Source organism: Leptinotarsa decemlineata, unplaced genomic scaffold, assembly GCF_025532065.1.
Source record: "Leptinotarsa decemlineata unplaced genomic scaffold, Ldec_3_MD MMD2_tig00000008_RagTag_RagTag, whole genome shotgun sequence".
NCBI classification, from domain to species: domain Eukaryota; kingdom Metazoa; phylum Arthropoda; class Insecta; order Coleoptera; family Chrysomelidae; genus Leptinotarsa; species Leptinotarsa decemlineata.
Genome location: NW_027412537.1, coordinates 7,844,566 through 7,858,942, shown reverse-complemented (window position 1 = coordinate 7,858,942; position 14,377 = coordinate 7,844,566). Strand labels below are relative to the sequence as shown.

General features: G+C 36.3%; 1 protein-coding gene across 1 annotated transcript in view; it reads right to left on the bottom strand.

Moving 5' to 3' along the window:
• The window catches only part of Mid1 (calcium-permeable channel component Mid1), a 228,157-nt gene that overhangs the window by 13,454 nt on the left and 200,326 nt on the right, over positions 1-14,377 (bottom strand). The window contains exon 2 of the mRNA XM_074170961.1: positions 9,504-9,702. Coding sequence (XP_074027062.1) covers positions 9,504-9,702 — 199 coding nt within the window. The remainder of the gene's footprint in view (positions 1-9,503; positions 9,703-14,377) is intronic.

The following is a 14,377-nucleotide window of genomic DNA, read 5'->3' as shown; positions in this document are numbered from 1 at the left end:
TGGCTTGAAAATTGAATCGTACTAACTCATGAGTGGCAATATCAGCAAAAATTAGGACGATTATCACCAATAACTTCTTTTCAAAATCTATAAACTTCTATGAGTTGTTTCACAGTTTTGTACTTGTTAATCTTGTTATATGTATGTCCATAACCCTGTAATAGTAACCCTAGGGTGGTTGTCATGACGGCGGATAACAAGAATAGAGGTACAATTAGAAGGTACAATCAAAAATCAAAAAATTCTTTATTGCCTATTTTTCTATAGTAACTCTAAGGTCCAACGAACAGAGTATATATACAATATTTACATCTCTCCCACAAACGGGAGTGGGAGAGTCTAAGACTTCCCGCTTCCTGCCGAGTCTTACGCAAGATAAACCTCATAACTAAGTGTACTTAGTGGGTGTTACAGGATTATCACTAGTCCCCTGGAGAACGTTCATAAAAAAAACCAGTTAAGAGTAATTCTGATATCACGAGAATACGTGAATTATCTTAACCAGCTATTCCATGAACTAAGCGCGATCACATTCGCGCTATTCATGGAAGATATCTAGCATTTCACAAATCAGCCCGTGTTTTTGGGGCTAATTATAATAACTCTTAAGCGCCGTGATGTACCTTGTCAGCAGGCTTTTCGGCAGAAAGAACTTGAAGATTTTATATGACAGCCTCCTGATGTGTTCATTGATCGTCTGACTCCTGCCAGATCTAACAGATCATTCAATGAAATGTATCTGTCACTGTGCAGATACGGGGCACCTTAGTCTGCATCGTCTCGAGTCTCCACAGAGTCGTTTTTAGTCTGTAGAATACAAGCGTACAACATAGCTGGTCTGATTACTTGTTTGTGAATCAGCAGTTTGTGGTCTACACTAAGCTTCGAGCTCCGTGCAATGAGCGGGTACGTGCGTTTAACCGCAGCACCCGCTCGTTGGATCGCCAACCTCAAATGTTTCTGAAAATTCAGGCGCCTATCCAGGATAACTCCCAGATATCGTGCGCTCCTCTGCTCGTCAACGCAATTGCTCTTTACACGCAACTTCCCGAAGATCTTCACGTTAGTAAATTTCTTCGTGAAGTTGACGAGTTCTGTTTTGGTAGGGTTAATCTCGATTTTATTACGCTCGAAGTACGGCACGACCAACCTATCGAGGTGGATCTGAAGCTGTTGCTGACAGGCAGGACCCCTGCGCGACACCTGCTTTTATTGGATAATGAGTAGATGTGGTTTGGTCCACTCTCACACGAAAAGTTCGGTTGCTCAGGTAGGATTGATGAATCCTAATCACAAATAAGGGCATGCCTGCCGACCACATCTTGGCGACAAATCCCTCTATCCAAACTCTATAGAAAACTTTTTGGATGTCTAACAGGACCATAATTGTATTCCTCCCCTGGTTGGAGGATTCCTTCACCCCGTGAACAACCCGGATCAATTGGGAAGTTGTATTCCGACCTCGCCGGAACCAAAATTGCTTCTCGGGAATGGGTTTCACCCTATCTTCCAGGCGAAAAAGTCTATTGAAGAGAATCTTATCAATGAACTTCGCCACCGCACTGAGCAGCGAGATTGGGCGATAACTATCGATGAGATTTTTCCGTTTTCCAGACTTATGGATGGGAACTACCTACGGTTCAGTCTTGGTGTTTGATTTACTCGTAGCATTGACTATATGTACTAGTTGTACAACACCCTTTCGCGGTAGATTGCGGAGTAAAACTGTTTCAATCCCATCAACGTCTGGGGTTTTCTTTTTCCCTAGACGTTTGATGTTGCAATCACCTCGTCGACGTCTGTGATCCACTTCAGCAAATGTCGACTCCGGTATTGTCGGAGCCGGTCTGCTCATGATGTTATTTGTAGTATTTGTGGATGCTCTGTGTTCATAACAGACGTCGCGGGCTTAACTAAGTGGACATTGGCAAAGTATTCTCCGAATAGTTGAGCCTTTTGGTGACCCGTCACTGCGTATGGTCGGAATAGTCTCAAACTGGTTACCCAGTCTTCTGGCCATTCTCCACTTCATGGTGAACTCTCTCGTGCGCTCGTTAATCTCCGCAGCAAGTTTCAACATTTGATCCTTGCTACGAGGGTCACGTGTTATTTGACAATCCTTGCGCATCCTATGTTTTTGCCTAATGAGTTCAACAACATTAAGCGGAAGGATGTCTCTATCGCCTTTCAGCACAATTTTCCTTGTAGAGACGTCTCTAGCTCTTCGGATGTTCTGGACGAATTGCCCACAAATCTCATCAATATCATCTTAACCAATGTTCCTCTTGATAGTGGTGAGATTGTTAATGGACGTCCTGAACTCAGACCAGTTCGTGCTCTTGTAGTCGTACTTGACTCTACTAGAAGGTACAAAAACTGTTAGAAGATACTAAAATATAATAAAGTTCTTCCCCGTTTATTGATGTTTCGAAAGGCTTATAACATGGTGTCAGAAGTGGGATAATGAAATGTTCTCTTTGAATATATTTGTTGAGTAGTTTTGGATCAATACAAAGCCTGACGGATCCATCTGGTTTTTCTACGATCATCATACTATTTACCCAATTGGTAGGATACTCAACTTTACTAATAACATTTTGCCTTTGCAATTTTCAAGAGAATTTTTCCTCACGTTTCAGAAATTATCGTCCGAAAATTAAACGTGTTGCGGCGTTTTTGTGAAACTGTTTAGTGGAAATCTCACAATGAAGTTTTACTTGAATAAGTTATGAATTTTCATCAGGTATCGACCAATTCAATTACATGAATAGCATCTTCGAAACTATCCTACATTAAGTGAGCAACACCAATTCCACGAGCCCTTCAGTATTTTATGAAAGCCATTACAGGAATTGAACGCTTTCATCTTCAACGGCGATGAACTGGTTGAAAATGAAGAATTCTGGCTGGTAATGGTTAGACTGTGGTTAGTTATTCAGAGATTTCCTTTCTAGATATTTCGAGCCACATTTTCTTTGAAGTTTCCGTTACGATTTTCCTATAAGTAAAGTTCAAGTGCAACCTATCTTCCAACAGCTCCCCTTAAATGATATAGTTAAGGAGCCAACTAATTTCCTTATTCAATTATCATTTCTGATTATATAAGAATCACAATAACTATATAATATAAAAATATATATAATGAATATTTCGTTTATATAGGCGAGTGGGAAAGTAGAGCTTCAAATAACATGGTAATTGGAACTACTTCTTAATACTACTTACTCACATATATATATATACAGTGTGTTTCACTTCTCATGGAAACACCCCCGTATCTTCCGTAATATATGAGTTTGAACGATGAAACTCTCTTCAGTCCTGAAAAATCCGAATTTGTTCCAATTCTCATGGAAACACCCCCGTATCTTCCGTAATAATTGAAGTAGATTTTTTTTTTGGTTTTGACATCAAAACATGAATGAAATTGTTTAAGAGAAACTCGACTTTTGTCGAGTTTATAAATATAAATAATTCATTTTTTATTTTGTTGTCAGGAAAGTAATTCCTTCTCAATAAGAGATAAAATGGTAATTTTGTAAGAGGAACGGAAACATGTAATCAGTCAGGTTTTAGGATGGTTAATGTTAGTTCATATTCTCATTTTCCCATTATTTAAAAACAAACAAGGATATTTTGTGGCGAAAATTGTTATGTAGTTCAAAATTCTTTCGAAGTACTACTTTCAAAATTAAAAAACAAAACAATCAATTTTCAGGAAAAAAGTGTATTCGTAGTAAGTTGGTAGTCCTGATCACGAATCTGAAGGAATTTTGAGCCTATTTTGCCACCTAATATGTTTTACCGTAAAAATGGGGTGTTCCATCGCGAGTGGCGGACAGTGTATATCACTTTGGCCAACCCCATTCAGGTGGTAGGTGCATTTTGAGCATTTCCATCATTCCTGAGAGTTTCATCGTTCTACCTCGAATATTACTGAAGATACGGGGGTGTTTCCATAAGAAGTGAGACAAATTCATTTACACTGTAGATGAAATCGACTTGCAAACATCTTTCGTTTTGGAAGGCAATATACAACGATTCAAAAACAGGGTGTAACTAAATAAGTGTAAAACATTTAAGGAGGTGATTCCTCATCGAACAAAAGATAGGATCGTTCATATAAGGAAATTTTATTGGAGCATCCCTTGTTAAGATACAGCCCCTTAAAGGGGGTACATACAATTTGTATAACAATTTTTTTCACAAGCACTAAAAAAGTTACAATATTGAAATTAACCTGACGTTTTGTACTACCAAAAAGACACTTAGCCAGAAATTTATTTTCTTTACCCCATGGTTGTAAGGGGTGGAAAACGCAACCACTAAAATTAATTTCCAATGTAACTTTTTGTCTTATTATTTGTTTACCATTTAAAAATTTATTTCCGATAGCCTGTTCCATTCTTAACAAAAAATGTATCCTGGGTTTTTTGCCCAAAATAAACCAGTTCGCAGCAAAAAATTATTTTACGAACAACTACAGAGATACATCGTCATAAATGCGAAAATACGAAACTAATCTATCTAGTAGGTCGCTAGTAGATCGCTATTAGCGATAGTGACAATTAAATTGGTATGACGCTGTCAGTTTGTGAATTTTCGGAATTGAATTAATACTAATTGTGTGTTGTTGTTCTGTTCTTGATTTGTTACTTTAATAATTCACTTGTTATTAAAATGGCATACACAAATGAGGAAATGGCTGATATGCATTACGTTAACGGTCTGTCGCAGGGGAATGGGTTAGAAGCTTCTAGAAGATATGTTGAAATGTATCCTCAACGGCAGCATCCTTCACATAGAATATTTGCTCGACTTCATCAACGATTACGAGAATATGGTTCATTCGACAAAAAGACGCAGGATGTTGGTCGCCATCGAGAAGTACGAACACCACAGCTTGAGGAAGCAGTACTTAATTCAATTGAAGAACAACCTACTACCAGTACTATAAAGATTGCTTCCCAGCTGAATGTTGATCATATGACGGTATTTCGAATTTTAAAGGAACAACTCTTATACCCTTACCAACGAGTACAGGCACTGTTACCGCGAGACTTTCCGAACCGTCTTGAATTTTGCAATTGGGTGCTGGAAATGATCAGAAGAAATTGTGACTTTCTGAAGACGATAGAATTCACAGGCGAATGTAGTTTTTCTCGGGACAAGATTATTAATTTTCATAATAACCACATATGGGCTGATGAAAACCCTCACGCTATTGTCGAAACTAACCATCAAGAACATTTTTCTCTTAACGTGTGGCTCGGAGTTATTGGGGATGATTTAATTGGGCCTCATTCTCTACCTCCTCGATTAAATGGTGAGGCATACGTTCAATTTTTAAGAGAAGTGCATCCAGTACTGCTGGAGGAAGTTCCTTTGGGCGTCGGAAGGGATATGTTTTTTATGCATGATGGGGCTCTCGCCCATTTTAGTCAAGTAGCACGTCAGCATTTAACTGAAACAAATCAGAGGATAGGTCGAGTGGGAACACAGAACTGGACCGCTCGATCCCCGGATCTCAATCCTCTCTATTTCTCTATTTGGGGCCATTAACAGCATTTTGTTTATCGTACTCCTGTTCGCGATGTAGAGGACTTAAGAAATCACATCATCGATGCGTGCAGAGTAATCAGAGAGACTCCAGAAATATTTGAGCGAATACGTGGCTCAATGCGCCGACGTCTAGACGCATGCGTAATGTCTGAAGGTAGACAAATTGAACATGTACCATGATTTCTACATGTTGTATGTTTTGTTATTAATAAATTAGTTTTGTTTATTACCCTTTAATCGTCCAATGCAGGTATCAACTACAAAATAAGAATAAATCCAGTTCGCATTCATGACGATGTATCTCTGTAGTTGTTTGTAAAATAATTTTTGGCTGCGAACTGGTTTATTTGGGCAAAAAACCCAAGAGACGTTTTTTGTTTAGAATGCAACAGGCTATCGGAAATGAATTTTCAAATGGTAAACAAATAATAAGACAAAAAGTTAAATTGGAAATACATTTTAGGGGTTGCGTTTTCCACCCCTTACAACCATGGGTAAACCAAATAAATTACTGGCTAAGTCTCTTTTTGGTAGTACAAAACGTCAGGTTAATTTCAATATTTTAATTTTTTCAGTGCTTGTGAAAAAAAGTGTTATACAAATTTCATGTACCCCCTTTAAGGGGCTGTGTCTTAACAAGGGATGCTCCAATGAAGTTCCTTAATATGAAAGATCCTATCTTTTTTTCGATAAGGAATCACTTCTTTAAATGTTTTACACTTATTCAGTTACACCCTGTATAACCCTACCGATGTGGCAGTATTGAAACATAAATTGCGATTTCTCAATACCACTATTTAGCTTTGAAGTAATCCATAAATGTGGATGAGGCTCACGTTAATGCAAAAATACCTGAACTGAGCAGTGTATTTACCATGTATTAGCCACTTTCTTCAAAGCCATCTATTCGTTTCCGTGGAAAGCCAACAGGAAAGCAGCGAAAAGGCCGGTTTAGTATTAAAAGCTTTGAATGCTTTAAGCAGATGTATGCCCTCGAGAGATCCGCTATGCGATAAAACAAAAAAAGATAATGGGTTCTTTCAGAGGCATAAGACGTTTCGCACATCTTATATTCCATCACGATTTTAGATTATTTTTCCGGATCTATATTTTAAATCAATTCTATTCGGTTCAATAAAAAATGTACTTTATTGTCTGAAGATACAAGAATATGAATGTACACATGCTTTTATATACCATGATTCAAATGTCAATAACATAATTATTCTATTAGATTATACAATGAATAAAATACATGACAGTGTTTAAGTTGGTTACCAGGTTTTGTCATGGTCTTCTTTGGTTACAATTTCCAAACGCTTCAACTGCAACTGCGGTGGTCAAGACATGTCAAGAGGAGCACTTCAACCACACCACTGAAGATGACTGCCGCAGTTGCAGTTGAAACGTTTGGAGATTGTAACCAAAGAAAACCATGACAAAACCTGGAAATCAACCAAAACAGTCATACATTATGCTCTCAGTTTGTTTAAAATATTGAGAAGAAATAGATATGATGTCAGAACAACTTTTAAAACTACCAACATATTGAGATCTCTTTCGGCACAAACTTAAACCGAGAATTTCTACAGTTGAAAAAACGAAAGGTTGTAGTACAATACCTAGTTCCTGTGGAAGAAGTTATATAGATAATGAAAAGAGAAATGAAAATTTCTTATGTTTTTTACCACTTTTAATTGTAACTAACGTTACTGCAGTTTCGTCCTATATGGACATTCTCAAACTAATACAATAAACTAACAATGATTCATTACATTCGCCAATATATACCATTCAGGTACTTGATTGAGTACCTGAATTTACAGTTCACAATGCGGATGTGAAAATTTAAAAAGCGGAGAGTAAAATAAATTGATTTGATCATTTAACAGGTTGCACCCGCAATGTTTATGCTTATGAATTTCCAAGGATTCTAAATAATTGAGTTTGTAACCCTTCCTTGCATAGTGCAGAATTTCCGTATCGTTTAGATTCGGAAACTTGTGGTTGCATGCCAAGGAATGGTTTGAAAACGTCGAATCATTTTTTCCTAGTCTGAAGGACCTTTCATGTTCAGCATACCATTTTTGGAAATTTCGTCCGCATTGTCCCACATAAACACTATTACACTCCGGACACTTAAGCTTAAAACTCCAGATTTTTCCAACTTGTCGACCTTATCTTTGGCATTGAAAAGGAAATGAGATAACTCTCAAAGGCCAAAAAACCAGCACATAGAAATGAACAAGCTGCGAAATAGTCCAGGTGAACTGTACAATTGGCGGTTCGTATTAGATATTTTTACTAACCGAGTTTTATGATTGGCTGAAGATTCATGAAATTGAATTTGAAGTCATGTTAAGGTGACGAATAGAAATCGGGGAATGCGGGAATGGTTATCGCCGTCGTGTTCAGTTCAGGAACTGAACTGAACACGACAGATGAAATATATATATATATATATATATATATATATATATATATATATATATATATATATATATATATATATATATATATATATATATATATATATATATATATAAATAGAGATTTTATCGAGTGTGCATGATATAAATCAAAAATTAAACAATTTGTGGACACAACACTCTGGCCAATAGCCAGAAACACGTGTCCGCGGTTTGCCCCCCTTTTTTGAGTGTTGTGTCCACAAATTGTTTAATTTTTGATATATATATATATATATATATATATATATATATATATATATATATGTATATAATCTAGAAAGGTTAATGCTATTGTTGGGGATGCAGTCAAAGTACTGGGCTGTGGTTTAAAGAATACTCTTTGTTATATGGTCAAGCTTTCGACAATGTTTATTCCCTTTATAAAGACATCTACAAGAAATTGAGAACATTGCAGCAAAATTGTAAAACAAATAGGTGGAAAATATACTTACCAACTTGAGGTTATAGTAAGAAGTCAGACGTTGCAATGAGAAAAACAAAGTAGAAAAGTGTCTCACATTAAAATTTTTTGAGTTTCACAGAAGAAGTACAATAAAGTTATTTAATTTGAACATTTAAAAGATTTTGTAATTTTAAAATTATTTCACTGGCCATGCTTGGCACTTACAAGTGGCGTGGTAGCTACCATAAAGAGAGAGGACACAGGAAATATTTGAAATTTGTTAATTGACATTCTATATAGACATTTGAAGTTTGAAAATTTGACAGTAAAAAACAAAACAGGATTACTAAAAGGCACACCAACACCATGGTTGTGGAGCTCAGTATTTTTGTTCATGTTGTTGGTATTCCTTTTGATAAAGAACATTTCTTCAAACAACTATTTTTGTAAATTGCTTTCAATACACAAAACTCTTTTGGTCTTAACTATTCAGTCTATATATATATATATATATATATATATATATATATATATATATATATATATATATATATATATATATATATATATATATATATATATATATATATAACTATATATATATAACAGATTTTTTTAAACAGATTATCTTCAATCAAACCGCCGTTTCGACAAAGTCCCATTTGTCATCATCTGGATATTACTCTTTTAAGTGTTCGGAAGTCGGTCGACCCTAAGCGATCCGCTACCTGGTAAAATGATGTTTGTTACGTGTTCGGAAGTAGTTATGGTGTATGGTGTTATTTGAACAAGACAAACAAATCTGTTTATAACTTGGTTATACGAATGTGTAACTTCTCGCCTTCTCGGACTGCGGTGAGAATAAACAGATCTGAGAGAAACCCGAGTTATAATTGAAGCCACCAGCTGATTGTCCCTAAGTAAGATTTTTGCATCTCGGCACCCAACGTGGGGCCCAAAGTCTTTTTGTAACCCTTTCCGTATTCGAGACTAATCGTAAGGCAACTGTTTGGAAAAGTCACTAGAGTTCAGGTCCGGCCTTTGGGGCCGATCTAAGAGATACATACCAAGGCAGAGAAAGGCTGGCTCCCCGGCGTATTGCGGCGTCGGATGGGCCGCTTCTCCCGGCGATAAAGTCTGATCGGGCAACAGATACGGGCACTGCTGCTCCACGTCTTCACAGACACTCAGACACGGTCGGATACGCTCTCCCGAGCGCATGTATTGAGGCACCAGAGAACTGCACACCCACCGCCGGTATGCTTCCTGAAAAGAAACGAATAAAAAAATTAATCCAATAAATTTTTCAGGCCATTTCACAAGGAAGATATGGAAAACATTGTAGAACAATGTAGCACATTGTAGAACAATGTTTTCCATATCATTCGCCTCATTTTTTTAACAGTTCACGTATACCGGGAACTTAAATCTTGAAAACAGATGGCTGGGAAGTCAAAACTTAAAACAAGGGAAACATACAGCTCTGCCAAAAAAGCACACGCTGTCGCAAATAAAACGAACTGATGAATTTATCTCGACCGATGGCGTTGACCGATAAAAGAGATTGGGAGGATGCGTACGTTGCCCTCAGAGGGTAACTACCCCAATTTGACTTCAACAGAGATAATTCAAAAGAGTTGAATATTTCTGTCAAATTTAAAATCATCGTGAGGACAAGTCAAAATACCTGCAAAAATAATCATTGATTGTGAACAAATTTTGTCAGGTCGTCTACCTGATGTTCTGTTTGAAATTCTGAACGTGAACTGTTTTTACCAACTAATTAAATGGACATGTAATAAACTAATTACCAATTTAAACATTAGAAAACAAATTCAATATAGGAAAAAAACTACAATCTATTTGACCATTCAGAAAATTCTCTCAAATCTAGCAATTTCTAAGCTAATCTTCCAAATGTGATAATCATAGTCGTGGTTAAAATATATCTGCCAAAATAATATGGTTTATTTCTTGGGAAAAAAAGTTTTTGGCTTTCTACTACTCCATCTTGATACAAAAAAAGGATGAGGAAATCTTCCAAAGAAAGGAAGAAAGTAATCAATTTGAAAATAAGTAACTCTATACATGGATGAGTAGATCATGCAAAGAAGTAACTTTGAGACACAAACTGAAAGAAAGTCCTCCTGAAACAGCTACTTTCATATAAACATTGAATTACACGAAAGAAAAAAATTTCTTTCGGAACAAATACTTCTATATGAACACTGAATTATACAGAAGATACTTTTCTTTACTCAGTTTGTATTTCGAACATTCGTTGTGGAATAAAAATCAGGTATCATTCACATGAGTTCTACTTTAAATGAATGGTAACAAATTACACTTACAAGGAACACTGTCATCCTCACTGGTATACATCGATGTTTCGCCTTTAGACACTTGCCCTAAGGCTCTTCAGTACCAAATTGGATAACATTATAGAAAATACACACAATTCATTCATGAATTACGATATTTAATGTCACGGAATAAGCTTGATCTGCTTATGTCATCGATGACATTGTAATGACATTCATTCACCTATTTGATTCAATCCCAGCCAAGAGGAATCTTATTCGAATTGAAGGGGTTATATTTTTAGGAGTGAATAATTTTTGGGTAAGAAAGTTTTTGGCTTTCTACTACTCCATCTTGATACAAAAAAAGGATGAGGGAATCTTCCTCCATCTTGATACAAAAAAAGGATGAGGGAATCTTCCTTTTTTTGTATCAAGATGGAGTCGTAGAAAGCCAAAAACTTTTCTTTCCCAAAAATTAATCACTCCTAAAATTATAACCCCTTCAATTCAAATATGGTTTACAAATGTAGAATTGGTATTTATATTCAAAAAAATACGTCTATGTTCTTTTATTCCTTGGGAAAATTATTTTCCGTTTGGCCAATATAAATTATTGGGCAAGACCCACAAGTTAACTTATTTAGGCAATCCTGGCAGAATCTTCCAGGATTGGCTCACTCCAAGAGGTTATTAACCCTTCGAAGCTTGATACCAAACAGTTGTTGGACTACAGTAGGGATTAACTACGATGTCCAACTGGCCCATCTTACAGGTCACTGTCATTTGAATGATCATATGCAGAGACTCGGACTGTCATAAGACAGTGTGTCGCCTCTGTTTGGAAAATGATGAAACAGCAGAGCACACACTTTGTGCCTGCCCCGCTGGGGACCGAATCAGGTTTTTAGAGTTCGGCAGAGCCGTACTCTTACCATCTGACCTGAAAGACCACCCACCATACAAACTAATCGTCTTCGTTAAAAAGCTGGGTTTATTTGGCCGAGTGTGAATATGTGTGAGCCACAATAAACCTTTGCGGGTTGCGGTGGAGGGTCAAATAGACCCACTCACTTTGGACCTGATCTAACCTAACTCCTGATCTATCCGACACCAAAGTTTTTTTTTTTATTGTTTTCAAAAAGTTCGCTAGAATTATCGTTTGTTCTGTAAACCAGGTTCAAGTCTTTGTTGTTATTGTTATGTTATTGATGAAATATCAAATTCGCATTTCTTCGTGTTTGGAAATTAAAAAATTCATACGAGTGTAGGGGGCAAACGAATTAGCTAACATCAAAATACCAATCTTACGTCACTGACTTAAAATGTACTGCTACGCTAATTATCGTTTCTTGAAGTGGAATATACCTGGAGAATGACTTGTTTTCGTAGATTTTTGGAGTGGATGGAGTTTAATCATATTTATCTTGTAACTGATGTTGACAGCAATTTGTTTGATCTGCTGTCAGTAACGATTATATTATATAAAGCATTAATTGGATAGAAGTTAGTCAGTAACAACACGCCTGAACAAGCTATTGCTCAGGCGAAACACGTGTTGCAGTTTTGTAAATTGTTCAGTGAAAATTCAAGTGTTACTTGAATGTTACTATGAATCTACCCAATTCAGTTTCAAGCAATTAAACTTCAAATTCCTCATCCCGCTGGTCTTATGATGAGAAGAATCATCGCATCCGTGATTATTCGGAAGAAAACAGCAGTGGCGAACATATCATCAACAGCTACAACAAAATTAAACCAGAAATTCTACAGTCAAAACCCTTGGGCTTAATGTGTTGAAACATATTGGCAACACCTGTTTCATCAACAGTATAATCCAATGTTTATCAAACACGAGATGGTTACTGGAATAGTTACAAAAAATTGAGCGATAGCGAAAAAGCACAAGAGCCATTATGCAGGAGATAATAGGACTTCTTGTCGTTATAATCTATTTGCACTTTCGAATCACAATGGGTCTACTCAAAGCGGGCATTACATTGCATACTGCAGACATACACTGGCACGTGGTACGATTAAAGTGATTCACATGTGTCACCAACTTCACCAAAATCGCTTTTATGAAAAGGAGGAAACGAGTTCGCACCTTCGATATAGTGTTCTGAAATTTTATTTTTAACATGTTAATTTTGTATAATATATTATCATTCGAGAAGAGAAAACATATTTGCAAATTCGTTTATTTCTGTTGGAGTTGCACTAGTGAATATTTTTTCAATATTTTCCTCGGAATGTGTATGTCCTTCTGAATTCATAATACAAATCAAAACGTTATTTTGGGTAATTTTAGTCTAAAATTTAGGTTTAGTATAATGAAACATAATGAAAACCTCTCGCAAATATGTATAATTCAGAAAACCAAGTTATCACCGTTCTGGCTGTGACTCTTTCAGTTGAGAATTTTCTCCTTATAGTAGAGAATGTATAATACCTTTAATATACAGGGTGTAACAAAAGTACGTTAAAATATTCAAGTGACATATTCCTGAGACAATTAAAAAAAGTCTATATGAACTTGTGTCCGAAAATGCTTCATTTCGTAGATAAAGGGGGTTTAAATTGAATTTTTTGTTCGCTTCTTGAAAATAACTCTTGCAAAAAATAAGTTATTTGCACGAAATTCGGTATCCAGGGTTTTTTGACGTGAAAATCATAATTTCGTATTAATTTTCATGTAACATCTAGAGGGCGCTGCGTACGCTGGCATTATTTATTTCAAATTGCCCTAACTTTTTTGACAGTAAACGCGCTAAGTGAAGTTGCTGAGAACAATACAAAAACTAAGTATGTGGTGGATTTCGTCAAAATAAACAACTTTTTCCTATAAAATGTTCAACGAAGAATGATTTGTTTTCGAAATACAGTTTGTTGAAATTTTTCATGACATGGTAGGTTTTTGTCATAAGTTTTTGCAATTTTCGTTATTTTCATCAAAGTTTATACGCAGTATACCCGTACAGACTTCTTTTAAACTGAGCATTATCGAACTGCTTATTCAATCCAAATTAAAAAAAACAGGTTAAATTATTCAATTAGAATGTGCTACATTTCGGAGTTTGTAAAAAAAAACAATTCAGAGAAGTACTATGTTATTTATTAGGAAAATACACATACAAAAATTGAACGAAACAACTATTACAACAACTGTTCAAAGTGACGACTCCCAACAACAGTAATACAAGCTTCTGCTCTCCTCATCAAAAAATTCCGCACCCGTTGAAAAATGCCCGGAGTGTTTCTTATCGTTTCGCAGCAAGCTATGATGCGATCCCTCAACATTTTCTCGTTTTCAATGGGGCTAGCATAGACTAGTGTTTAAGGTGTCCCCCCAAAAAAATCGACGGGATGAAGGTCTGGTGACCTCGGGGGCCAATGATCAGTGCCCCCTTTTCCTATCCATCGTTGGGGTTATGTTACGTCTAAAAAATTTCTTGCTATCAAACTAAAATGAGCAGGAGCTTCATCGTGCATAAACCAAGAGTGATTTCGGAGACCAATGGGTACATCTTCCATAAGTTGGGAAAGCTCGTGTTCCAAAAAATGTAGGTAAGCATCTCCATTCAAACGTAAGAGGAGAAAATAGGGCCCAATTAAATAATCCCCAATTATGCCTACCCATA